We start from the raw sequence: 27,071 nt of genomic DNA, 5'->3' as shown, positions 1-27,071 counted from the left end.
TCCTAACCACACATCAAGGACATGAAAGCTCACACCAGCATTTATCATCCACATGAAATTATGGAGGGCAACACATCTAAATTAGGAGTATTGTCAAAGCAAAACAACAACAACAAAAAACAATCACTATATACGTACAAATGCAGTCAAATTGACTCCAGATAGTGCAAAAAGGGACACCCAACTTTTCCCATTCATGTTGAGATTTGTATTATTATCAGTTTCTCCATATTGATAACTGAAACAAGTTCATGCAGCCAGTTTCTGAAGCAAGGGGGAGTTGGTTTCTCCAGTTTTTTGCTGGCACCATACCCATCAGCACAGCTGTTTGAATGTGTAAAGGAAGAGTTAAAGAGTCACGTCCCAGTCAGGTGAGAGAGTTATATTAAACCGCAGAAAAAAAGGAAACAATTCTTAAACAAAATAGATACGCTACGATACGTTACGCTTGTATGTTGTTTTCTTTGCACTTATACAATTTGACCTTAAAATAATTAAAATGATGAATAGTTTTGAATTGATTATTCTATGTCTGCTGTTTATTGAACAATTCTGAATATGGGAAAGTGTCGTCCCATTTTATCAGGCAACACATCATTGATTTCCTTTTCCCAGGCCCTCTTAATACAACGGACAGAATCAGACTCCATGGAGAAGAAATTCACAAATTTGGTGATAAGCTTCTTACTCTCTGAAAGAGGAAGTAAGCTTGTCAAATCTCTGTAGTGAGACATGGACATGTGCTCCTGTTCTCCAAAATCTTTTAACACCTATTGAAGAGAACACTTACTTCAATTGACACCTGTTAGCTGCTAAAGCTGGTCTGTGTAATCGTGTACCAAGATGTCCTTCACCTCTCATTTTGCCACTGTCTTTGATAAGGTTACAAAATGTTGTTACATTTTCATGATAGCGACGTACTGTTTTCCTGCTGTTCCCACTCAGTGGCTTAGCTCAGCTTAGTTTATTTCACTTACTGGAAGGGAGTCTCTCCTTTTGGGGATTATTAAAACGGACCTGACTACCTCGTTCTCCAGAGGTCTGGAGGGACACAGGAAATACTCACGGTGTTAACTGTGCATGTACCTGGAGAAACAGAGAAACAGAGCTGAAGTCAACAGCACATGAGACCACTTCACTGTCGCTGAGTCATTCCTATGAAGAGAGCAGTGCTGTCCATTCAAGCACCAACATGTGTTGTTGGTTTTAGGCAACAATATAACACTTAGTCTCAGCAGAGAATCCAAGAAATAAATATGTCACAGTGCTAACCACAGGTAATATGTTATTACACAGTGTAGTACAAAAACTCAACAGCAATGACCACTGAGATTTATCAGCATGTGTGCTTGATCAGCGATAAAGAAAGGAGGTCCACGAATAAAACTCTTTAGAGAAGGGAGTCTTTTAGTGATACTGTGAGCATTAAAGAATCCTTTATGTTGACACAACCATCTGTATACCTACTGTACAGGATGAAACTTCATTTGTTTCATTTGGACATTATTTCCATAGTTAATCTACTTCGTAGTGTCCTGTTGGATGTGCTAATGGAACATTGAAGCAATCCTCTTGGCACACAAGATTAAGTGAGAGAGAAAGTGCTTGCTGAGTCAGCTGCAGCTAAATACAATCTTGGGTTATGTCTGTACATGCTTTTAAAATGCTCTTACCAGTCCATGCTATTCTCTCCTCTGTCAGCCTTCCCTTTGTCAAGCACTCACATCAGATACCTGTTTTATCACTTATATACAAAGAGAACAATATAAGGATAAACCAGGAGCTTCACTTTTTTTTTTTTTTTTTTTTTTTTTTTTATAACATGAAGTTTATCAGTCGTCTTCTAAAAAAGCACCACAAGCCTGAAAAAAACAGCATGTCATCAGGTCAAAGTGTATATTTTCTTATTCAGCGTGTAATTTCGCAAGAAGCAACAGGTTACTGAGCATGTGGTACTTTTTACCAGCAAGTCTGTTTCCTTCTGTGTTTCTGTAAAGCCCACTTTTCCCTTTTAGAGATTAGCCTAATTCCATTGTGTGGTTTTATAAAGGCCACTGCTGTGGTACTCAGAGAATGGGATTACACTAGTTTGTTTAAACAACCACAATTGTTGCGTAGACCATACGTGTCTGGTGATGCGTCTGGTCTACACGTGTTTATGAACAGGTTCATCCTGGCACACAGATGAAGTAGTTCCTCTTTCATACAATGGATGATTGTAGTGGATGTGTAAAGAGAGCTCTTTAAACCTCAACAATGACAGATGTTTCATACCACACTGTGTAACAGATGATTTACATACTCCTACATGACGAGTAATTCATGAAAGCTTGCCTTTACTTTGTATCTGTAGTGCTTTTATCTGATATTTGCGTAGTGTGACATGAGGTGGCTCCTGCAAGACGTACCTTGACGTGGGAGCCTGAAATCCCACCATCCAGCTCTCCTTATCAGCGACCAGCTCAAAGGTCTTCACAGACCAGGAATAACCAGTGGAAGCACATTCAAGGCACAACACAGGGCGGTCAATCCACTTAAAGAGGTGGTTTAAGTGGATTATCCTTTAACTGTTGAGCTAAGGAGCCCCCATGGCTTGAGCAAAAATCTCTCAAACAACCGCTGTGACTGCAATAATGATGATTCTCACAAGTAAAGTTGCTCTGCAGAGCTGTGAAAGTACCACAACTCTGGTTTCTAACTTTAAATCTCTGCAGAGTGACGAGCAAACATTAAAGACCGTTTCAAATAAGTGAAACGTTATTTGATCAAATGTTTCTTTTCTAACTACAAGTGCGAGGTAAATTTGACTTTAGAAAATAGGCATAGCGTAGACTCGCCATCTTTTTAATTGATGTTGAGTAAAGTAGAGCTTCCACGGTCGATTAATGTTAGTCACCAACTATTTTGATAAATAATTCTTTTGAGTCATTTTCATTGTGAAATAATGTTAAAATTCTCTGATTCCAGCTTCTTAAATGTACCCTATTTTAGGTGCTCTATCACCTCTGCTGCTTCATAATAAACTGAAAAATGAAGAGGATAGCTTATCCTCCTTCAATTAGATTGGTTTGAATGAAGGTGAGAAACTTTCTTACACATGATATTTTAATGCCAGAAAACCATTTATTTGATCCTGAACCCTGTGAGCATGTAAAACAAGGAAATGTTGAGCATGTGAAGCGGGGAAGCTTTGAAAGAAAACGGTAGATAAATAATGCGGACAGTGCTGAGTTCTGTATGTTAGGAGTGATGATTCTCACGTCTTCATATTCGATGATAGTATCTTGCAGACTGTTCTGTGAAAATAGTTCCCTCGAACTGTAAGTGGAGATGATACGTGTGCTGGAAAAAGAATTACAGTGAAAAGGACAGTCAGTCTCTGAGAGTGCACTCGCAGGGAACATGTGACATGAAGTTATATACTAGAGGCTATACTAAACTCTTACCTGGCTTTGTGTAATGTTGGATCCAAATATAGGAATTAACATTTGACATAAACATTATATGAGTAAAAGTAGTAAAACTAAAAAGAAAGCGGCTGAAATCGTTTGTTTTTATTTGTTCCGTGTTACAACATTTTTACAATTCATACATCTTCTAAAAGCAGAGAGGTGGTGCTCCTGCAGTGTCACAGAGAAAGTCACAGTAACTGCCAGCCTATCTCCTTGACCTTTTCTTTCAGTGACTGTGTTACAAAGACCACTTTTTTTCTTCTGCATGTAATAAATGTGATCAATAAGCTCCAGCAAAAGAATTTCTAAGATGACATAAATGATAATAATATACCAAGAATGTGTGGTTCAAAGCACACAAATCCTCAGAATCAATTCTACATTCTTCACTTGGAAATCTGAAAGAGTTTTTATTAACGACACCTCTCTCCTTTACACACACACATTTTAATTTAATCAAAACCCTAATTAAGATAAGCCCGATATAAAAGCTAACATTCTCACTGATGAATACAGAATAGTATATGTTCACTTAGGTGAACAGAAATGTACTCCCAGTCACTGTCTCAACCGTTAGCGTCAGTTTTAATATTATTCAGCAAAACCAACGGTGATGAGCGTGTCAGTCTGTGTGTCTGGGGCGTGAGGGTGGCGCACCGCACTCTTTTTCTGTTTTCAGGGGTTTAATGTCTCGACAGATTAGCCATCTGCCTGTGACCAGGCCAAGCCACCAAACTCAGCCTTGATGTCACTGTAATCTGCTCACCTTTACTGCCTGACCCAGGGCTCACACTTTGACTCTCCTCCAGAACTACATCTATAACTAAAAGACTGTGCAAATAAAACTGCAATTGTAAAGTAATCACGACATTTATCAAGAATCATTTCCCCCACAGGACCACTGAGACACACAGAGCCTGTTTCTGCTTCACTATCAGTGATTATATTATATTGTGACTAAAGAAAGTAACAAATGGTAACTACATTTTCCTGGATCAGGATCAAGTCTCTTAGTGATAGTAACAATGAGTGAGTTTAAATAATTCCTACTTAAAATACTATCCTTAGAAGCTGCTGCCAAGATTTAGTAATCAGGTTAAATATCTACTGCTCCAGTCCAACGCTACCTTGAATGGCATCTAGACTCACGAGATCACGCTAGTATTTATTTTTGAGGCTTCAATTTATGTGTCCGAATCAGCAATGAGGATCAACTGGCAGCTACAGTCATAGTTTAGGTTTTCGAAAACAACAATGATCTGATTGGTTGAAGTTAGCCTAAGATAGACGGTGATAAATGGATCATCCAATCACCTATCCAGTGCCTGCATTTTTTCATTCAAACATCTGGCTTGTCAAGTTAGTCCAATACAACCTAAAACTACACTGAATTTTCAATTTGTTTTCCCACTTCATTGATCATCATTCATCACTGACTAAATCACGAATGTGTGCTACAATTCAGAGGTCAGAAACCGACAACCACCTGGTTTACTTTTCTGCAAGACACAAATCATGAAATTCTTTCCTCTAACACATCTTATATGTTCATACTAACACATTTTCCTCTGTAGTCGTATGCAAACAACATATAGAGACAAATAAATTCAAGAATCCCCTGTTTCTCTTGGACATTAAAAACATGTTTTATACTATTTACAGCCCAAAGAACAAAATCCCAAAAGACCCATTTAAACTCAAATCTCTACGACTGTATTACGTGTGAAGGTGACCCATTATTGTCTTAATAATTGGAACAGATACACTCACGTAAAAGCCCTGTTCCACCAGTAAACAGGAGGTCTGCATGTTGCATCAAAGAGGCCTAATGCGTGTTTTGCATGTGTCCAGTCGTCACACACGGAGGTCTTCTGTATACACAGAGGGAAGGATATTTTTCTTCAGCTTCTTGTCTGATCTAAAACCAACTGAACTGCATTCCTGAACTTGGTTTTTTGTTATGTAATCATCTGAACTTTTTTTCTCCCTCCAGGTGGGTCCAGCAGGGTCTCAGTTTGGACTCCTTGCCTGCCTCTTCGTTGAGCTGTTTCAAGGTTGGCAAATGCTGGAGAAGCCGTGGAAGGCCTTCCTTAAACTGTTGGGCATCGTCTTCTTCCTCTTCCTGTGCGGCCTTCTGCCGTGGATTGACAACATCGCCCACATCTTTGGTTTCCTCAGCGGCATGCTGCTCTCCTTCGCCTTCCTGCCCTATGTCACCTTCGGGACATTTGACAAATACCGGAAACGTATCGTCATTGCTGTCTCGATGTTTGCCTACGTGGGACTGTTTGCTTCCCTCATCGTTTGGTTTTATATTTACCCAATTAACTGGCACTGGCTGGAGCATCTCACCTGCCTGCCCTTCACAAGCAAGTTCTGTGAAAAGTATGACATAGACCATGACATTGACCATGTGGTGCACTAGTCTCTAGACAAAGGATGGCATCCAAGATGACCACAGCATCCTGTGTTATTGGTCTACTAACCTGTTGCCAGTGACGTGGTCAGCTGTCTCCGGGTCGCCTCGGGGTTCTTTAAAAAATGTGGCAATCATAATTTTTATTGTTTTGTCATAAATGGAATTTATGTGAATGGAACTGGATCACTCTCTTCAATGAAGCTGATTACAACTTTCCGACCCTCAGTCAAGTCTGGCAAGACCTGGCATGTTGATTTGCTAACCAGCAAGCAAATCCTCTAGATCGGAGGGCAGGAAAGGATACGACGTAGAGCTCGACAAACCAAAAACATCGACAGAGTGAGAGGCCGCCGGGCTCCTTCAGTTCCAAACAAGTCACATCAGTTTGAAGAAGCTAAATCAAAGAAAAAACTGTGGCCCACAATCCTTTTCCCTTTTAAGTCTATAGACAAGGAACTGTTGAGATGAAAAGGAAGACTGATGCAATTGGAGGTCATCAGGTGTTTTGTAGCCCAGTGAACTGAGATGCATCAGATGCTTCCGATAGGTCATTCTCGTTGTCAGTAACACTGGATTCAACACTACAAAATCTGTCACCTCAGTGACAAATGTTTTCAGAGTAAATATTTTTTGTCTTTGCTCTCTGGATTTATGCACTTGGCATGTCAATATTCTTCGGATCAGTGAAAGGTCGTGCTAACAGTATGTTCAAAGTATCAAATGTGCAGCTGGAATAGTTGAAGGGAAATATCAGTGGTCAACTAAGGCAAGATTTCTATCTGAAACCACTAGTTGCCTTAAACAGACTATGCCATTTTACAGAAATGCTTAATTTTTTTGCATACTGCTTGTGATTAACTGACTGAATTGTGACGAACATGTTTCTGACCTTAACCTACCAAAGCAACTTCACATGCCGCTTTAAAGAGCTCATATATGCATGTTATTTTTTTCACACATTTCTGTATTTCACTGCCACAAACAAGTTTTTAATGAAGCTCTGCATTTAATGTCTATTTAATTTCGTATTTGTCCAATAACACAGTGGTGCCTCAAAAAAATTCTTGATTTATACTGAAAAAAAAAGTATTTATTGTAAAAGTAAATATGAAATTGTTTATTTTTTAGCTAGATAAAAGCAGGTTTTGTCCCGTATTGTTTGAAAGCAGACAGTCAAATAGTCTCAAGATCTCATGTTTCACTTTGGCTTTAATAGGTTTGTGAAATACACCGGAAACGGCGCAAGACGACCTGGACAAAGTCTTGTCCTCTACACTTCTTTTTACACATTTCTGTTTGTGTTCCCCAGCAGCTGATTGTTTGGGTTGAGGACCATGGCCCACACGGGATGTTGCTGTTTGAATGGGTTCCTGACAATGTGAGAAGTCCCCGTATGATTTCAGAAGTTCTGCCCTCTGAGGCAAAACATTTCTCACTTCATTGGTTTTAAATGTTGGCTCGAATCCAGATTATTGTTGTTCAGGATTCTGGTACGCGTTGACCCCCGGCTGTTAGGAAAGCTTTGGTAATGACTGTTGTGTGCAGGATTATGTGAGTTTAGTTACTAAGTGAGTTATAAGAATTTGTGAGTTTGTCTATGTGGCTGAATCACTGATGATCTGGTGTGTTTCAGAACACAAGTTGTTAAAAAAAAGATGGAGAACAGTTTCTATGTTGGACATTTCAGACGTTTTTAACGTCACTGTATTCAGACTGCAGCTTTTAAACTTTGCCCTCAAACATTGGTTGGGTTAAGTGTGAACAAAGACGTCCACTATTTCTTTTTTTTTTTTAATTTTTTTTTTTTTTTTAATTTTTTTTTAGGAAACCTCTTTATTGTGCCTTTTTATGTGTGAGCATGTAAATGTTTGAGCTGAACCACAATCAACCACCATCATACTGTACGGTGCAGCCCCATTGCTGTGTTGGCATAGGGACCAAATAATTTCACTCTTTTTTTCTATTTAATGAAATAAAAAAAGGAACATTTTTAATGGATTTCATGTCATGGTAAAGGTACTGTTCTGTTTTATTTCAGTTTTATATGTAAAAATAATTCTGTATTAAAGCACTCGTGTCAAAATAAAAAACACCGATTTAGTTTCTCGTCATCTTGACATTGTGTTGAGATGTTTCCTCAGCTGCTGTCTCAAGGTCAAGAAGGAACTTTCCAGACAACATGGACAGAAGATCCCAAATGTCCTCAGAAAAATTGGAACTTTAGCAATTACACGATATCTGGAAATGATCAAAAGCGTGGGAACGTCCACTAAAAGAATATTGCAGATGTGTTTTCTCAGCAACTATTAACCCTTTAAGCCCTAACCTATTTTTTAGGCCTCTGCTCGAAAATTGCATACCCATAATAAAAAGAGTATATCTCTGCAACCACAAGGTCTATTTGAATAAGGTTGGTGTAATAATAAAGGGAACACTTGTGAGATTAAGTGTATATAAGAATAGCTACTGCTAATAGTGTCAATGAGAAGATATCAAAGCAGACAGGTTACAAAATAGAACGTTTATTACTTTAAGAACACAACAGTGTAATGGGAAAAAAAAGTATGAGTCTTGATTCAAGACTTTGGGAGGCAAAGGTGGTGAGTGTCTACAAGGAGAATATCAAGGAGAAATCATTGAAACAAATATACTTGGGATATATAGAAAACTACAGACGAGCATGTTCAAGTTAATACACTGACTTCTTAGCTGACATTCAATTGCTGTTATCCCTCCTTCGTAATTTTATTCAGTAGTTGAGTTTACTTTGGCATATATTTGAACGATTCCTGTAGTTATACAAATAGTAACATAAGCAATGATCTTCTCAAGCTGCTTTGACAGACCTGTACAGAATTAGTAATGCGTAGTTATTAATTTTATTGAGTACATTTGTCCTTGTTGGCTTTATAGAAAGCCAGAAACCATGTTAAATACAAATATAAAAAAAACAGGACAAGAAAGATGGAAGGCAGCTGCTTTCTATTGGAATTAAGATTCATAAATGTCCAGCATTTATCAAAATAGTAAATTAAAATAGCTTTAGACAAAAAGACAAAATTTTAATTAGTGATTACACTCTTAAACGCTAATGATTTGGATTTGATATTACTGGTAAACTAAGAGACAAATCAACACATCCTTTTAGTCTCAAACCTCTTTTCCACACAGCTGCTGTTGGCAGCTGGACAGCAGTTCTTTGTTTTCAACTCTTTGCAGACCCGCAGTAAGATTTCACATCTCACTGCCTGCTGAACACTCGCAGTGATGATTACAAACACAATCACTGCACTGGTTGCTCATGTTAAAAAAAACTGCTCACATGTCCTCTTCTCTGTTTCAGACGGAGGGTCCCACCTCCTCTGATATCCCGGGACAATCCACATCAAGTCCTGCCGTCTTCAACAACCGCTGTTGCGACGCATGAAGGCGTGGCCCCTGACTGGGAATAACATATCGGTGAAGGTAAGGGGCCCCACCGTGATCTCGCTGGGGCCCTGCACTTTAAAACCTGACTTCTGGTAGAAGGGAACAAGGAAGTCCTCACACATGAGCACGGCGCGGCGGACGTAGGGCAGGCAGCGGAGGTACTGCAGGTAGCGCCACATCAGGATGGAGCCTTTCCCCTGCTGGCGGAAGGTCCGGTGGACAGCTAGGACATGGATGTGGACGGTGGTGCCATGAGGCTTGTGCAGAGTCAGGGCATCCTGGAGGGCAGAGAGTGAGAGGACAGCTGTAAGAACAAGTCAGTGCTTTGTTGTTGAGCGGCCTGTTGGGCTTCTGCAACAAGAAGGCCAAGTGCTTTAGGTAGAAGTACAGCAATAAAAAAAATAAATGAAATAACAATAAATTCTGCGTTCAAAATATTCCTTAAAGGAACAAAGGTATCATAAACAAAATATCATTAAAGTAAATGTAGTCATTCTGCAGCAGAACAGACACTTTAAGTTCTCATTAGTGATGCAAACTCTGGTGATGTGAAGAACTTCTGTCAATATTCAGCCAATATTTTATGAGCTACTGAATAGTGTGGTCTATGGTGATCTATTCTATTAACTGATGCTAAGTTTTGTTTATGAATGTTAATAAATATTAACTATAGCTATAAAATAAGTGCTTTAAAAAGTGTAATATTACACTCCAAGTAGAAACAGCAGGTAAAATACCTCAAAACTGATTTTAAGTCAAGTTCTTGAAGTTACAAGTCATTCATCTCTGCTGTTTGGCAGACATTCGTCCTCTTACAAGATAAAAGCTCAATTCAATAGTTGTTGCTGCTAACATTGTTGAGTAGGTTGTCTTTGTGATTCTTCTTGTGTTAGACCAGTTATTCCCCTGCATTTTGTTGCCATTCTGCATCACTTGTGTCCACAATGACCTCTGATCAATAAACTTAAAGGACCACTTCTCATCACTTCCTCTGGTCAGTCAAGCCCAGAATCACATTTGGAAAACAGAAACCAAAGTGAATGTGTCTCCATCAGTGAGAATAACAGCTCATTTTCTTGTGGAACTGTGATTTGGGCTCATAAGAGAGATCCTCCGGCCACATCAGAAAATTAGCTGAATTTTAATCTGACATATTGTGACGTCTGACCTCCGTATATTCTTATTTTGTCCAACACGTTGTTCTCTGAGAATCCTTCACATTGGCCTGCACATTTGCTGCTTAAAATTAATACCGCAGGAGTAAACCTCATGATTATTCTGGATCTCTCTGGAGTGCAATTCAATTGGTATTTGAATTAGAGATTTAGATGAATCTGTTTGAATTTCTGAACACATGCTACCATAAATATTTATGTCTCTGTTAGTCTGTCTTGAAACTTGTCTTGCATTTTTATTTTTCTCCCCAGTCAGCTGCAGGTATAAGTCACTACCCAAGTGTCTTGCTGCCTGTCTTACCAAGGTAATCCTCTCCTGGTCCCACAGTGAGCCGATGATGAAAGCCACCAGCCGTCCCTCCTCAAACCAGCCAAGAGATAGCTCAGGACACGAGGTGAGGAAGTGACGTACCTCATCCAGGTGGAGAGGACATTCACCAGATACCGAGATGAACGCTGTGGGAAGGAGAGGAGGAGGAAGACAGTCAGGGTGACCACGACCAATAACACATCGGTGCAGGGCGCGTAAAGTTCCCCACTGCACTGACTACCAGACAGCCTAAATGTGAAGAAGGATAGGAATTACAGCTGGAGATGTTATGAAGGGAGAGGTACCTTTACAAATAATTAAATCACTGTTAGTTCAAGTTTGTACTGAACTTCGATAAATATAAGGTAGGGTCACTGAAGAAAAAAAAAATAAAAAAAATCTGTAAATGTATCTTGTGTGAATAATACATTTTATTTAGTCCATATACTTATTATAAGTGTGTGGAGGCTGCGTTAAACCACATGAATTCCCTTGTTTTTCCTGTAAAGGACAACTTTCTTGTGTGCGTAACAGGACAGAGAACACATGCTCTGAAAAAAGTATGACCGCCGTGGCAAGTGCTTAATAAAGTACATTTAAAGAGTTTGCTTACCTTCTCTCTCGATCTCGAACACGCTGATGGCGTCTTCTGGGCTGAGGGAGCGGAACTCGCTGGCAGGCAGCGTGTGGCGGCGGCCCTGCGGCACTGGAGAGCGCACGTGGAGCGGCTTCATGAACGGCACTGCGCTCATCACTGACATCGTTTTTCCCAGAAAGTTTTAGAGTAAAGCAAACGATAGAGTGCTCAGGCTTTCCTCTCTGACTCGTTGTCTTTCCTTTGACACGAGCTTCCCCAAAAGTCTGATCGATGCAGTAACAGGACTCCGCGAGTGTGCGTGAAGACTGAGCTGAGAGTGGCGCACCTTCAGTATTTATACCGGAGCGCTTATAAACCAGCTGGTTGTTTATAATCCTTAAGTGAGCTAGATGATAAAACCCTCCACTCCTTGTGAGTAAATTGAACAATAAACATACTTAGTAGGGGCCAGGAGGGATATCCGTGTGTTAAGAATTATCCACGTCACGTCAAAAAAAAATGTCATTCATTCTGGATTAACCAGAGCCAACCAACTGTGGACAAATGTTTGCATTATTTTCCTGTGGTAAATAGATAGATCAGGGGTTTGGATTTTACAGATCATGTGTTGGAATTATAGCTTACCAACATACCAGCGACCTGTTGCCAAGAGTAATGTCAGGTATAACGTTCAATAAAGTGTAGTAACTTTGCAGATATAACTATATAGAAAGGTTGGAGCTATCCTGGTTACCTATTATAACGTTACAGCAAGTTAACGTTGTCTCTCTGTTGTTGCTTTATGGGCTATTTAAGGAATCGATTTACCACTTTTCACGTGATCTCTCTTAAGGATACTTAATGGCTGTCCATTGTCCCTTTAAGTAAGGTTCACAGTTTTTCCACTCTTTATTTTTTCCAGATCTGTAAGAGGATTACAGAATGTGTAGGAGTTTGTTTGTGAACTCTTCAGGGTTAAATAAGATCCGTGGAGAATTTCAAGGTGTTGACCTCTCCAAACGGACTTTATTTCTCACAACATGCATACGCACGTATAATCTGACACAAACGCAGGAGAATTAAATGTTTCTTTTGAAGAGCAGCTAAACAATGATCTACAATTCTTCTATTATCAAATGTGAAAAGGTTTACAATATTATTGGGATGAAGGCTTTTGTCAGGACTAATAACAAGTTTCATCAGTTGCCTTCAAAAAAAAATTCATTTTGCTCATATATATTACAGCCATGTCTTTATTCAAAACATAATAAAGTGACAAAACAAGCCTAATGACAATTTAAAAAGTGTTTAGGTCAAATCCACAGTCACAGAGATTCAAAGTTGTGCATTTGCCCTTCTATATCTTCATTTAACCAATCATAGTGATTGATATTAACATTAAATGTATCTAAATTAGGGATTAAGCAATTACATTGTATTCAAACGTTCATATATCTATTAATCAGATAATATAAACCATGATGTGACCTCCTGATTCCACAAATTCAGGGGCAATGTAATTAATTTGGCTATACATTCCATTTAGCAAAAATCCCTATATACACAGAGAATTAAAATAGCTTGAGATGCCATGTGTGCTCAGTGACTCTAACACAGTCATGTCCCCATGTTGAAGACCTTTAGAGTAAATTGAACAAAACTACGAAATTTATCTCAACAAGAGACACTGTTTCATTCATGAATATTAATCTACTCATTCCATTGGAGGCAAACCATTTAATCTTTTCAGGAATTAGACCCCCAGATAAGTAGCAGTTACAGTGCCCCCAGTGTCTTAATAATTAGCATTTATTTTAATTGCTTTTCTTAAAAACATGTGGATGAATGAAGGGTAGCTAAAATTAAATATTCTTTAAGGCAGGGGAAAACTGAGCATAAATTAACCTGAAAACAGAGTTTCAGGTTAATTCCCTCCTCCTCCTACACCCACCCACACACACACACACACACACACACACACAGCTGTTCAGTTGTTTTTCGTCATTATTGGAAAATCGACCTACAACAATAAAATAAATACAAAACGAATATTTAGCAATTATAAAATATTAGTTAAATGAAATGCAGAGATTTAGAATAAAATACAACTAATTAAATTCAGATATGATATATTTTTATAGGCTATAGTCTGTGGTCTCCCAGTGGTTATTATTATTATATCTGTGGTTACCAGTTGTGACTCACGGCGCCTCTCAGTGGTGACAGAAGGTACTGCGTGATGACGCTCTCCCCCCGCGCTAGTTACGTCGCCCTCAGTCGCTACGTAACCACGTGCACTCCGCTGCTTCCAGGTTACAGCTTTTTTTCCGTTCCACCGTCATCCTCGCGCTCCAGCATCACTCCCTGACAACAGCAGCGATGGCGGAGCCCGTAGCATCGGATGCGGCGGCCGCAGCGGACGCAGCAGCGACGGCGGCATCACCGACACTGGGCCTCTCTCCCGCCGCCAGCCCGGGCTCGGAGCCTCCATCAATGGCTCTCTCCCCCACGGCGGACGGCTCCCAGCGGCTGCTCTTCTCCCACGACCTGGTCTCCGGACGGTATCGCGGCTCAGTCCGGTTCGGCCTCGTGCGGATGATCCACGGCGAGGAGGAATTTAACTCCGACTCGGACCTCGACGATGGCGGAGGGAGAGGCGGCGGCGGCGGAGAAGGAGGTGGCGGCGGCGGCGGAGGAGGAGGAGGAGGAGGAGGACGAATCCCGTGCGGTTCTGACACCGAGAGCGCCGTGGAGACCTCGAGTCGGCCTCTCGGAAGGGGATTTGTCCGCGTCCAGTGGTACCCTGAAGGAGGCAAGCAGGACATCAGGGAGACAAAGGTACCACACACACACACACACACACACACACCAGCTAACGTGTTCAGTGTTTACACCGACTCTGGCTGGTTGTCTCGGGCTGACACGAGGATACGACTGCCCGTATTTGCAGGCGCCCGTTGTGGGTTTGATCCCGGACTGGTTGTCCAGGTTCTTCTGATCCGTCCGTCTGAAACGGACAACATAGCGGACTAATTGGCTAGCACCGATGCACACATGCTAGTTAGCAGTGTAGCTCGTAGCCTCATGCCGCTCAGCTGGTCCCGGCAGCCTGAACAGGGTTGTCCCACCTGACCGCGTCAACACGGCGGCTGTTCCACCAAACATACACGACCTCCCGGCCCGGGGAGCAGCCCCGCCGGGTGTTCTGGCAGGTGCGGGTTCCTGCTCGCAACCTCACACTTATTGATGAGCTCATCTTTTGGCTCTGTTGTTTCCCCAGCTGGGTGTGACCTGGTCCGAGTCCACGCGCCGTATGCGATGGAGGGACCATTATGGTTGTTTGAATAATGAGATGTGAAATAAACCTGCCTGGAAGATGTCACAGTGACTGACGGTGCCGGACAGACGGCTAACACGGGAGTTGTCATTATTTTATATTTTCCGGGGCTGCAACTGATTTTGGATTTATATTCATAACTGCTGAGGTTAAACCAGAGACTATTGGGCATAATTTCTTTAAAAAAAAAAAAAAAATCTGAAGTGAAACGTGTCAAGTGTTGGAATATACAAATACTTAAGAGTCCAAATAAAACATAACCAGCCATCGTTATACCAATTTGAGTTTGATTAATTCAATCCCTCCAGATGGTTGAGTTTTATTGGTGACTGTGAGGGTGTGAACCACAGACTAATGTAATTCATTTACTCAGCAATATGATGTACAGACAGTTACTAAGTTAACCCGTATCTTGGTTCTGGCTTCAGCCACCTTTAATTCTGGTCGTGCTCTCTTCATTGCTAGTTTTGTGTCTTTGATTTAATCGATAGAACATGAAAGGCATAAATAATTAAACGTGTGTAAAGTGCAGCGTCAACATTTCACCATGAATGCTGGTTAAAGACACCGTCGTCATGCTTTCTTCCTGTTGGACACACAGGTCGTATGTACATGTTGTTCTCTGGTCTTTTATTGTGAAGTTCCACTTGATTATTATGATTATTATTATTTTTTTACAACTGAATAATGTATCTAAGGCGGTGCAGTGGTTAGCGTTGTCGCCTCACAGCGAAAAGGTTCTGGGTTGTCCCTGCGCCTGCGTTGGTTCTGTCCGGCTACTCCGGCTTCTTCCCACCATCCAAAAACATACATCTCGGGTCAATTGACGATTCTACAAATTGCCCTGTGAATGAGAGCGTGAATGGTTTTTGTTTCCCTGTGATGGACTGGCGACCTGTCCAGGGTGAACCCCGCCTTCGCCCCAAAGTGAGCTGGGATAGGCTCCAGCCCCCACCCACACCCCCACTCCCCTACCCCGTGACCCTGTTCAGGATAAAGCGGGTGTAGATGATGGATGGATAATGTATTTAATTGTCACTTGTAAAGAAATGGGAAACCTGCTGTTGTGTACATTCTCCAGGGCTTCTCTGGATTTCTCTTGGGCTTTGTGGAAAAGGGGGTCACAGGGTTTAAAGGAGGACAGCTCTGGAACAAGCTCACACAAACTCCTTTTAGAGACACAGGAAGCGACCAGAAGAAGCCTTTCAGTGTTGCTTTGCTTTGTCTTTTGAGCTCAATGAGTAAAGTTCTGGTCTGAGTGTCATTCAGCCTCTGTCAGAACAAAGGTTGAGCATCACGTCCCCTGAACAATGACACTGATGTCTACACACCACGTAGAGCGCTTAATGTCGTGTCCCCAGAGGATCTAGTGCGTGTTAATGTGCCCCTGTATGGATTTCATTTTGTCGTATTGTAATGTTCGTTTGCAGTGGTTTATCATTATCAGTGTCTGCGTGCACTACTTGTCCTCTTTCAACAAGCTTCTTCATATATCCTCAGAGCATAATGGGTTTAGATTGTAATCAATAATTCACGACCACTTCCTGCAGTATGCAAAGTTGCCCATCTTCAAGATGATTTTTGGACACAGTTGTGACTTCTATTTATTTTGCAGGCTGCAGCTCAGGAAAACCGTCCTCTCCCAGGAGCAATCAGTGGAGGGAGAGCAGATGCTTAAAATTGGGCACACTTGTCAGCTTTACTCTTTGGCTTCATAAGACTTGCGTTTCACAGCAAAATAGGAGTCCAGAACAGAGCAGCAGCCGTTAGTTTCAACATCCAAGATGATTTGTCCAAAGTATTTTTAGTTTCCTTGTTGCTTCATTGTGAAAGTTGAGCTGTTCAGTTGCACCTGGATTCATATTCCTATTTTTCCTCTGGACAAAAACCTGGACTGTGCATTAGTTTAGCTGAAAACAGTGTGACAATAAACAGAAGTATCCAGTTTAATGACGATTTGGCATGTATGATGCTGCACTGTCAAACCACTGGTATTATTCCAGGGCGAGCTGATTCAAAGGACGTGTGACCAACTGTGGCTGATGAATATGTTTATCAGAGTTTTGCAGACAGCCTAAAAACACGACTGCCAGTGGGACAGCTAGCAACCGGGACACACCTTCTTTGGTTTGAGATGGGCGGTGCTGGGGACAGACAGCAACACACCCCCAATTAGAATATATCCAATTAGAATATATCAGTGAGGGTAGACTCATTATTAAATTGGGCTTCAGTGTTTCCAAATGTGTTGTCAGATTTATAATTCAGGAAGGAGCTCCAAATTAATAAAGTCATTTAACGAGCAGCTCCTTGAGCGGAAGTAGTTTCCTGTGTAAACAAGTGAAAGTGTTTTGTTAATGTAATAATTTCAGTGAGATGTGTTTTTTGTATTTTGAAAACCTTTTTGCAACAGTGGCCTTTTAAGTACTGTGCTGCCACACTGGCTTTGCTCTCTCCTGTAGCAGTTCTGTCCACCCCAATTAGAATATATCAGTGAGGGTAGACTCATTATTAAATTATTGTATTATATAATCCTCGTAAACCTTTATTGTAAGCAACTCACACAGTTCAGTACAGTGGCATAAAAGTTTTGATTACACATGACAGTATCACATGACCCTCATCTCATAAAATTAAGTACACGTAAAATGAGGATTTGACTTATATTGCTGTGTCCAACATTCAAACTAATTTACTGTAAGAAAAACTATTAGTGCCGTTCAGTGGTTTCAGTGGTTCAACAAAGCAAACGTCTGTATTGTGAAGGCGTAGAGAAAAAAACTGCAAAACCACTCCCACGCTCAATTTTGCACAAATTAAGTGTATTTTAGGTGTAATTTATTAGATATGATGCATAGTAATTTGCTCTGACGTGCTCGTATCAGTGATGTAAATGGCACAAGAAGAATCCTTCTCCTGAGGCCTGAGTTACACTAGTCCTGTTGAAATGGGAGCACGTCTGCAGCTCTCTACTTCACTCTAACATCACATTTCTTTTCACCCTATGAAATCTTAATAGTTTTCCCCAAAGGAAGAGATGGGGTTTAGATATGCATCTCAGTGCAGGTATGAACGGCCTCAGTTGTTGTCGGCTGCACTGCCTCCACTTTCACTTCTGCTTTGGTAGCGAGTCAGTCAGGAACATGGCTGACTTATTTCAATGCCTGCAAGGCTTCAGAGCAGTTAGATAGCGGGCCTGAACGAGCACAGTGATTCCCTTTAGTTTTATCAGCATAATGAGCATGCACAGTATCTACTGTGTAGGACATATACTGCAGTTTACAGTATTATTGTGTGATACTGGGTGGTGTAGTTGGTGATTGTTGGGTATTTGGTCACCTTAAATGATACTTCTTTGCTGCAGTGGCACCTGAGGCAAGAGGCTCAGTACACCTGAAGCTTCCTACCTCTTTTAATATGAAGGAAATGGACACAGTATAATCCTGTAAGGACACAAGGACATCACTGCCTCCGTGATGTCATTGATTGTGGAATAATATGATTATTTTCCTCACTGACCTTAAAACAAGATACTGGAAGATCTATTTCTCAACTGACCCTGATTTCTTCCATTTTCTCAGAAAAGACGGAAGACATGAATCAATTAAGCTGCAATGTCTTTTACTCGTCTTTCTTTGTGATTTCAGCATTTAGGCGGGTACACCTGGTTTGTCTCCAGGTCGATTAAACATCAGACGAGGCGAACAGCGGTGTTGATGAATTGCATCTTGACATTGTGGCCTGTTAAATTTATGTGCTGGGACTCTGTGCTCCTGTGGAGGTATTAAGAAGTGTTCTTAACATGCAGCATGTGTAGCGAAAGATTTTCTGCACTTCTGCCCGTTGCAGGATTTTGGTTGCCATGGTATCCGCTTCTATATATCTTTGGGCTTGTGATTTTTTTTTGTGTGTTTTAGATTCCTTTTTCGGACTGGGCAATACATTGACATATCAACATTGTGACTATCTTAGATTATGGCTTTCATAATTCTGTGATATTCATAATTATCTTTTCCTGGTTTAAAAGCTGCATTACAGTAAACTGATGTCATTTTTTTTTAACTTACCAGACTGTTCAAGCTGGTGCATTTTTTAGCTTTGACTAATTTAAACATTAGATCCACGTTACAGATGATTATTCATCCAAAATATCTATACATTAGAGATGGGCATTTCAAGCAAAAATACTATTTGCAAATTTCTGGCAATTTTTATTACTTTACCTGCAAACTTTGCACTCCAGGGAGTTCTGAAGGAGTTTCTAAGAACTTTTTGAATTTGGTTGTCGTCTTTGCATGTTTCTCTTGTACGTACTTCAGCGTCTAATCTCAAAGCTTGCAAAGTTTTACTTCCATGAGTCTGGTAGCAACATGTTTTTCTTGTCATGTTGTTTAATTGCGGCTTGCCAACAGCTTTCAGGTGCATTACTGCCACCTTCTGATAACAGTAATACATTACAAGCAGGCGCTGGTCAAAAATAAGGAAGAACGATAGTCACATTAAATGATTTAGATACTTTAATGGCTATTTGAATATTAAAAAATCATATCCCATCCCTTGTAAGTATTTCATGAAAGCACCAATACTCATCCCAACAGTATTGTGGTGATATCAGTATTGACATATTTGTTCCAAGACATTGTAAAATTTGACCTTGCCCATGTCACCCAGTTCGTTTTATCTTCAGTGAGTTTGTCTGAACAGCTGATTTTTGTCATGAATTTTCCATTTGAATCAGTGCTTCTACTTTACTTTGAGAACATCAGAAACAAATTGTGATGGTCCACCTTGAGTCACCTCTGTCAGCATTCCCAAGCACACAGAGACCCGTCTCGGCAGTACAACCTTAAAACTTGCGTCCAAGGACAGAAGTGCTCTGCGGCATGTCGCCATCAGTGGGGAGCACCGAAGGGAGCAGCTGTGCAGCGGCTGTCTGGGTGGCGCTACACTTGATGAGACTCCCAGAAGTTTAGTGACTCCAGTAAGTGTTGTCTGCTGTGCTGTTCATGCCTTAATTAAAGGTGCATGTCCTCTGATGTGTGTGTGTGTGTGTGTGTGTGTGTGTGTGTGTGTGTGTGTGTGTGTGTGTGTGTGTGTGTGTGTGAGGGGGGGGGGGGGGGGGGGGATTCGACATGAGCTGAGGCCAAACCACTGCCTCCGCCCTGGAAACGGTAGCCTTTGTGACAGTGGGGGTTGCAGAAGGAGGAGGCGGGGGAGGAGGCTGAAGTGCTAATAATGAGATGACAGGGAGGTTGCAGGCGGACTGACTGCTGCTGCTGCTGACTGCAGTGCAGACAGAGACGTGATGAAAGTAGAGGAAAAAGTGAGGACGTGAAGGAAGCAGCAGTATTTAGGGGGAAAAGATGGGAAGAGCAACTTGGAGAGCAAATATTGAACACTGATGAAAAATTGTCCTAATCTCCAAAGCACAAGGAAAAAGATTAAAATGAAAATCTTTGACTGGTGATGAGACAGGCAGACATTTTGGTACCAGATGGCTGTTATGTTAATGTGCTGGCTTTTACCTCTTGAAATGGTATCATCCCACTTTCTGCTCTTGGAGCCGCTTTAGATTCTCAGCGTCTTCTGCTTTCTGCTTCCGAGCGTGAAACCCCGATTTTTCCCTCTGCCCTGTCACAACGCCCTCTAGTTCACAGCATTATGCATCCATCAAGACTCACTCGGCCCTGAATGCAAATCAGACTGATGTAATCTGCCATTAATAAATTCCACTTGGCTGCATGTAAGTGCTTGACCCGACAGTGACATATGAAATATAACCATTATGTTTTTATAGCTTATTTTGCACTGCAGTCATTAAGTTACAACTGAACCAGGAAGTCACGGATGGTTGAGTATAGCAGGGCACATAAATAAAAGCCCCGTGAGTGTGGTGCTCTGTGAAGGGAGCAGGGAGACTCCTGGGGTTTCACTGCTTTTATCTTTGCCTTTTATGGTGCCGGTAGTTTTTTAGAATTTTCGGTTTAAAGACACCACCTGCGCAGCAAGGGAAGCTTTCTGTGGGAACAACAGGATGACGTACGTGTATGTCTGTTTGAGTGGCATATCACTGAGAAGACTTTAAAATGACCCTGGTAGCACAAGTGTTATACTCCCAGTTGTATGGTTCCCAGCCTCCGCCCTGTAACCTTATCATGGAACAATAATGTCATTATCTCTTTGCTCGATTTTATTTTCAGTTTTTTGTGAACTACGTTTTATTGCTTTTTGTAGCAGCAGATGGGAAAACATGGTCTGTTTCCTGATTTTTTAGGTTGTTTAACATTAATATATGGTAGACTCTAAAAATTGATTAAAAGCTGAAGGGGTGGGAGGAGGCAGAGGACTGCAGGTGCTGCACACCCTGACCGCAGGGTGACTCCCATCTGTCAACCTGCCCCCTGCCCCCATCCAGCCCTCCATGCACCCCTCCACCCCTCCACCCAGAAGTCTGGTCACACCCCTGCCAACCAGCACAATAGAAATATCTCTTTTTATTTCTTCAGCTCACAGCCATCACGATCACATGAATTGTTTTCATTACCGTCCAGGCCTCGGCTCCCAAAAAGGCCTTTTAGCTGCAAGGCTGCTGAGCACTTGGAGAGAGATCGGCTTTCTGCTAAAATGCTTTTAAAACACAAGGCCAAACTTTTTTTTTTTTTTTTTTTTTTATAGAATAACTGGTTCTTCTGCCAAACAGGCCGAGGCATGCAGTTTGAAGCATCTGCTTTTGTAAACCAACGTTTTTGCGTTGCACTTAAAACAATATTTTAAGGAACAAACTGAAGCTTCTTTGAGAAACGGTAGTGTGAGCACGATAAGCGTTCATCTCGTTGCTCTGCATCTCTGCTCATAAATTCTCCCCATGATTAGTTTATAAATTACAGTTATCATCTGGTTTGAAACGGCCTTCAGCAACGTGCTGTGGTCACAGTGGTTCCCCACTGAGCAGATGATAGTGATCACATTACCTATTTCTATTTATTTAGTCTGCGCTCTAATGAACTTAACACCTAAGTCATTTATTCTGTCTGCTTCAGTCTGCACAGTTTTCTCTCGCAAATGCTCAAAAGGTTCTTTGTGTGCTTGCTTTAGCTGCTGATTCGCGCTTGGCACGTAATCAGAAATGATTATATAATAAGGGGCTTTTCTGAAATGAAAAGAAATATCGGTTGAATTGGATTTAGACTATCTTGGCTCTGGTGCGGTGCCTTTTGAAGCCAACGTGGTGGCTGACAGTCAAAAACAGCCACTTAAATGTTTCCCCCTGCTCCAGATTTGCAGCACTATCACTCGTCAGATGAGCGCGTGCGTCCTTCAGCGCTGTTCGCTCAGATGGTTGCAGGTGCTCGAGGAAGGCTGGCAGACGTTGGTGTAATCTGGGACAGGAGGCTGTTGCGAAGGCACGCCCAACAGTGCTCAGGAGCACAGAGCCTCGGTTATGGTTTGGAGCACATCTGAGCTCCACGAGAGGCGCAGGGCCTCGGGTTTTATCATCAGCCACGGAGATACGACACGCATCCTCTAACAAGAAGAGAAGCAGCTTTAGTATCATTGTTGGAGCTTTTGTGATCATGGAAACCATCAAGCTTAAAAACGGTCAAAGTCTTGATTTCTAATGCCTGCAGTCCTCCTCATGTTCTACGCTAGAAATTGTGGCCGAATACTGAGTTCTTAGACAGCAGGAACTTTAAAAAGACATAAACCTACATTTAGTCTAAGACAAACGGGTCCAGCTTTACTTTTTGTACTTTCTAGTTTCTGAATGGATGAAAACATCAGGTATTCGACATTCATCAGTCTGTTGCCAGACATTGTTTTTTTTTATTTCCATAGCATTTGTATTAAAATGATTATTGTCACCTTTAAATTATGTTGTTTACCCGACTTGCTGTCTAGATTGAATTGAGAACGTTTTTTTAAAAATAATTTTGTGTTTGTTTTGCTTACTGTTTCAATATAGCTGCGCTCGAAATCATCAGAATAACCAAAACTATACACACCAAGTTGACTCTCACACCTGTGGAGACGGTAGTCGGACCTTTCTGGAATTTTGTATTTACTCTTCATGCTCTTTCCTGCGTACTTGTATACACACAGTCACAGACATCACTTTACTAACACTGTAGTTGTTCCAAATGAGTAGAAAGTCCTCTTTATCGATGGATGGTCGTTGATCAACTTCTGAATAACCTCAAGTACACAAATAACTACGTGTATTTCACTTCTCATCCTCAGTCACTCAGGTCATCGTACATCTAAGCGTTGTTTGAGAGTCACAGACAACAGTGATTGCAGTTTATCAGTGTACTGTTGGTTGCTTTAGCTAATGCAACATTGTGCAGCACAGAATAGAGCTCTTTATTTGTGTCTTTAACCAGTGTTTTACCAGAGCCTTAAAATGATCATAATTTGATAGATTATTGTATGCTTCATAACTATGAGGATATTCACCTTCCTGTTCAGCACTCCTTTCCTTTTCTTTATCTTCACTTGGAAGCAGCAGTAATCTGCAATGCAAACTTTCTTCAAATGAGTGACTAATTGTAAATGACAGCGGTGCTCTGGACTCACGGTCGTCATCACAAAAAACATGTTTGGCTAGAAAGACGTCACCTGAGAAGATGCAGTGATTTCACTGTCTTGACCGAGTCAGGAAATTAATTAACATTGATTCGGACTACTAATACTAAGTGACACAAACTGATCAAATTATTGTACATTATGGGACTTTTGTCGTATATCAAGTAATGCTGCCTCTGCTCCTCTCGTCAAAACAGAAAGGTGTTGCTTGTTGCTAAAATTAAAAATTAAAGGTGACATTGTTGCACCGCTGTTGACTTATTTATGTTGTGTGATCCCTCAGTACGCGCGCACACACACCACACACACACCACACAAACACACCACACACAAAACCCCCTCACACACGCACAAACACACAAACCCCCTCACACACACACACACACACACACACACACACACACACACACACACACACACACACACACACACACACACGCACAACCCCCCCCCCCACACACACAAACCCCCCCCCCCCCAACACACACACACAACACAACACACACACACACACAAAACCCCCTCACAGGCTGCTGTGTCTGTGTCCTTGTCATCAAACAATGCAGCAGGATGACAGAGGATGTCCAGGAGGTGATGAAGACACTCGTGCGGTGAAGATGTCCTCGGAGGAGGTGGGGACATGAAATGCATGTTGCAGTTAGCCTCCCTTCTCGGGTCAGGCTTTCAGAGTGAGACGATGTTGTTGTGAGAAATGGGACAAGCTGTGAACCTGCCGGCTCCCTGTGGACTTGTTACCTCATTGATCCTCTTCTTCTGTCCTTCTCTCTCTCTCTCTCTCTCTCTCTCTCTCTCTCTCTCTCTCTCTCTCTCTCTCCCTCCCTCCCCCCCTCTATAGCCATGCATATTAAATGGTGTATTCATGTTTTTTTTTTTTTTTTAATATAAAAATGAATTGTTATTCTGTAGCTGAATACCTACAAAATGTTCCATGGTTACAATCGGTAGTGGTTTGTGTAACTGCCGTGTTGGATGCCTGTGTTGATTAACACGCATCTGTGACAATGTTGGACGACTCCAGGCCTGCCAATAAATTCCCACTTGTACCGCTTGTAATTACCACGAGGAGGGTGATGATGTCAGAGGCTCGTATCTACAATACAGCTCGTATGACAAGGCAACAACATGACAGTCCCTCCTTTTAACCCTTCCTTCATCTGCTCCTCCCTCAACCTCGCTGTCCCCTTTCCCCCAGTTTACTCCCCCTCCAACCTCCCCCTCCATCCTCTCCCTCATCTTCCTCTCCCGCCCCATCCTCTGTCCCATCCTCTCCATCTCTTCTATTTTCTTCTCAACACTCCTCCCCTGACTCCTCGTTTCTCCCCCTCCCCCACTCATCCATGCCCACCTCTTAACTCATCCTGTGACTCCCACCTCCTTCACCTCCTTCACCTCCTTCACCTCCCTCAGCGTCCCAGCAGAACATTGTTGGAGAATGTTGACGTAATGTGGTGCTGACTGGATGTACGTCCTGCTCCTGAGATAATGGATCACATTTGATCTGCTCTTTCTCTCTCTGCACACGCACGCACGCACGCACGCACGCACGCACGCGCACACACACACACACACACACACACACACACACACACACACACACACAGATGGGAATAGTTAGACTCTGAAGTGACTGCTGGAGCCTGCATCCATCCAAGCAGCCCTCTCCTCTCCCCTCCCCTCCCCTCCCACCTCTTCCTTTTCTATCTCACTAGTGTTTGCTGCGATGTCGTCTATTTCTGGCTCTTACTTTTCTTGTTTCCTCCCTCTCTGCCTCCCTCCTGGGATCCGTCTCGATCTCCCACTTGTTGGGCAGTCTGCTGTCTCCTCTGTACCTCTTTCGCTGCTGCTCTTCATTTTCTCCCCGTCACACCCTGTCTACCTCTCATCGTGCCCTCCTCCCTCCCCGGCCATCTTCTCCCCTGACATTTTCCCATCTATTTCTTCATCATCATGACTTGACTCTCTTGACGCTCCTTCATCCCATCCTTCATATCCCAGCTCTGTCTCCATCTTATATTCTCTGCCTCCTTGGGACTTTATTTTTTTATTTTTTTTTAATTCGCTTTTTATTTTTTTTTATTTTTTTTATTTTACACTCCTGCTAATGTACACTGCTCTGTGTCATGCAGCTCTTAGTTCCTTCCTCCCTCTTCTCCATCTTTATTTCTTCTTGCTTTTTCCATTTGTGTTGTTTTTTTTTAAAATTTCATCTCTCAAATTACACAGTAAGGAGATTGCTCTATAATAGATACTCTGTGCTATTAGTCCTCTCGTCATTCCCCTGTGGTTTTCGTGGGTAAAAGGCCTTGTGCCTGCTCTCTTTTTAATAGAGCTGTGAACCCTTCCTGTGTGTCCTAATCAATACAGGCCTCAGTCGGACTGCGCTGTCCTGCAGCAGCGAGGAAGAAATCAGGGTGTGAGGATTGATTCATGATTCAGTTGTTTTTCTGCGTTAACATAAACCTCGGCTGCAAGTATTGGGTTTGGCCTCTATTTTTTTTCTATTTTTTTGGGCTTTGTCACATTCTGGAAACCCATTTGTGTATCATTTTATTTTTGGTAGAAAAAAAATGAATAAAGATCTGTCAGATTATGCCCCCTTAAATCCCTTCTCAGTCTAGTGTGACAACTTCCCTCTGTTTTGTTTAGGAAGTGCAGCATCATGTCAGCCAATCAGGAAGCACAACAGGAGGCTTTAACATGCACAAACCAATCCACACAAGCTCAAGAGATTCCTGAATGGTATTTTACTGAGTATTGACTTGGTAGCAGCAGCCAGAGAGTATCTGGATCAAAGTGAGCATACAGATGCACAGCGTAGATGTTCATTAGAGAGGCGGTGAAGGAAATTATTTCACCACATATTTCTAAACGATGCAAACAGTCAATATTTCTTGTGCTCGACGTTAATCCCAGCCGCTCCCTCAAACTGGCTGGACATTAGAAACTGTCTTTATTTATGTGTCTAATGCTGTGTTCATGTGGTATCAGCAGTGCTCTAATTAATGACTGGGAAAGATTTATGTCCAGTTTGATGCTAAACTAAACAGAAGTATCATCAACGTCTCAAACTTTATTGATAAATAAACACTGATATTTAATAATGATTGTGTTATACTGAACAAGCACGTTAGTGTTAACTCAACACTTTATTAATGGTTATTATGAAGTAGGGATTGGCATTTGAAACTAAAATACTATTTGATATTTGCTGGGAACTATTCGACTATTACTCGACCAACGAGGGCCGTTGTTTGCGCTGCTCGTGCAACATCAAACTCACTTCGTCTGGCCATTAATAGACTGATGTTCTTCGAGCTATATTTTAACGACTTTTTGCATATTTAATGACTCATCCATACTATAAAGAAGTGTTTTTTGAAGTGTTTTTAGCAAACAGCTTGCCAGGTACTTTACATCTCTGTGTTTTGTTAACGTTGGTATGATGTTTCTATGTTTTGGTCTCTTTTTGGACCGAAACAAATCCCAGCCGTTCTCCTGGTGCAACACAAGAAGCTCCTAAGGCGACTTTAATCTTCATAATGTGTGAAGACTGGCAGCTGCCATCTTGAAATGCCCAATGATGTGAACACTGGCAAGTCGTAAACATCTTTGCCACCCATCCCATATAACATGAAGGCAGCAGCAGTTAAATCAGATTAAACTCTGCATAAAACTAAACAAGCAGGGAAAAGGTGTTAGACATCTTTCTCGCTCCCTTCATAGCTTGTTCTACGTGTTGAGGCTGGGAAACCTGATGTAAGGTCACGT

At 41.7% G+C, this 27,071-nt stretch overlaps 3 protein-coding genes across 3 annotated transcripts in view; 2 read left to right on the top strand and 1 right to left on the bottom strand.

Annotated features, from left to right (window-relative positions):
- The window catches only part of LOC138209431 (inactive rhomboid protein 2-like), a 30,994-nt gene extending 23,125 nt beyond the window's left edge, over window positions 1–7,869 (top strand). The window contains exon 18 of the mRNA XM_069168013.1: window positions 5,446–7,869. Within this exon, the coding sequence (XP_069024114.1) occupies window positions 5,446–5,877 (432 nt within the window). The 3' untranslated portion in view covers window positions 5,878–7,869. The remainder of the gene's footprint in view (window positions 1–5,445) is intronic.
- A 1,332-nt stretch (window positions 7,870–9,201) lies between these two features.
- Window positions 9,202–11,546, bottom strand: aanat1 (arylalkylamine N-acetyltransferase 1). The gene is made up of 3 exons (XM_069167427.1): window positions 11,399–11,546; window positions 10,777–10,931; window positions 9,202–9,578 (listed from the first exon to the last, which is right to left on the bottom strand). Exons 1-3 carry the CDS (start codon window positions 11,544–11,546, stop codon window positions 9,273–9,275), a joined length of 609 nt encoding a protein of 202 aa, XP_069023528.1. The 3' UTR covers window positions 9,202–9,272.
- A 2,120-nt stretch (window positions 11,547–13,666) lies between these two features.
- ube2o (ubiquitin-conjugating enzyme E2O) overlaps window positions 13,667–27,071 on the top strand; it is a 39,349-nt gene continuing 25,944 nt past the window's right edge. The window contains 1 exon segment of the mRNA XM_069168432.1: window positions 13,667–14,200. Coding sequence (XP_069024533.1) covers window positions 13,742–14,200 — 459 coding nt within the window. The 5' untranslated portion in view covers window positions 13,667–13,741.

The sequence above is a fragment of the Embiotoca jacksoni genome, unplaced genomic scaffold (assembly GCF_022577435.1).
Source record: "Embiotoca jacksoni isolate LCO1_2020_lvr unplaced genomic scaffold, fEmbJac1.0.p SCAF_4, whole genome shotgun sequence".
In the NCBI taxonomy this organism is placed as follows: Eukaryota; Metazoa; Chordata; class Actinopteri; family Embiotocidae; genus Embiotoca; species Embiotoca jacksoni.
Note: the sequence above shows the minus strand (reverse complement) of the source record. Positions and strands in the feature narration are given on the sequence as shown.

Bases quoted from the DNA above. Each gene is read 5' to 3' on its own strand.
- aanat1 (XM_069167427.1), bottom strand. From the start codon at position 11,546: ATGTCAGTGATGAGCGCAGTGCCGTTCATGAAGCCGCTCCACGTGCGC. The intron at 10,932-11,398 runs GTAAGCAAACTC...TCCTTCCCACAG, and splicing joins GTTCGAGATCGAGAGAGAAG to CGTTCATCTCGGTATCTGGT. The intron at 9,579-10,776 runs GTAAGACAGGCA...TCTGCCCTCCAG, and splicing joins ACCAGGAGAGGATTACCTTG to GATGCCCTGACTCTGCACAA.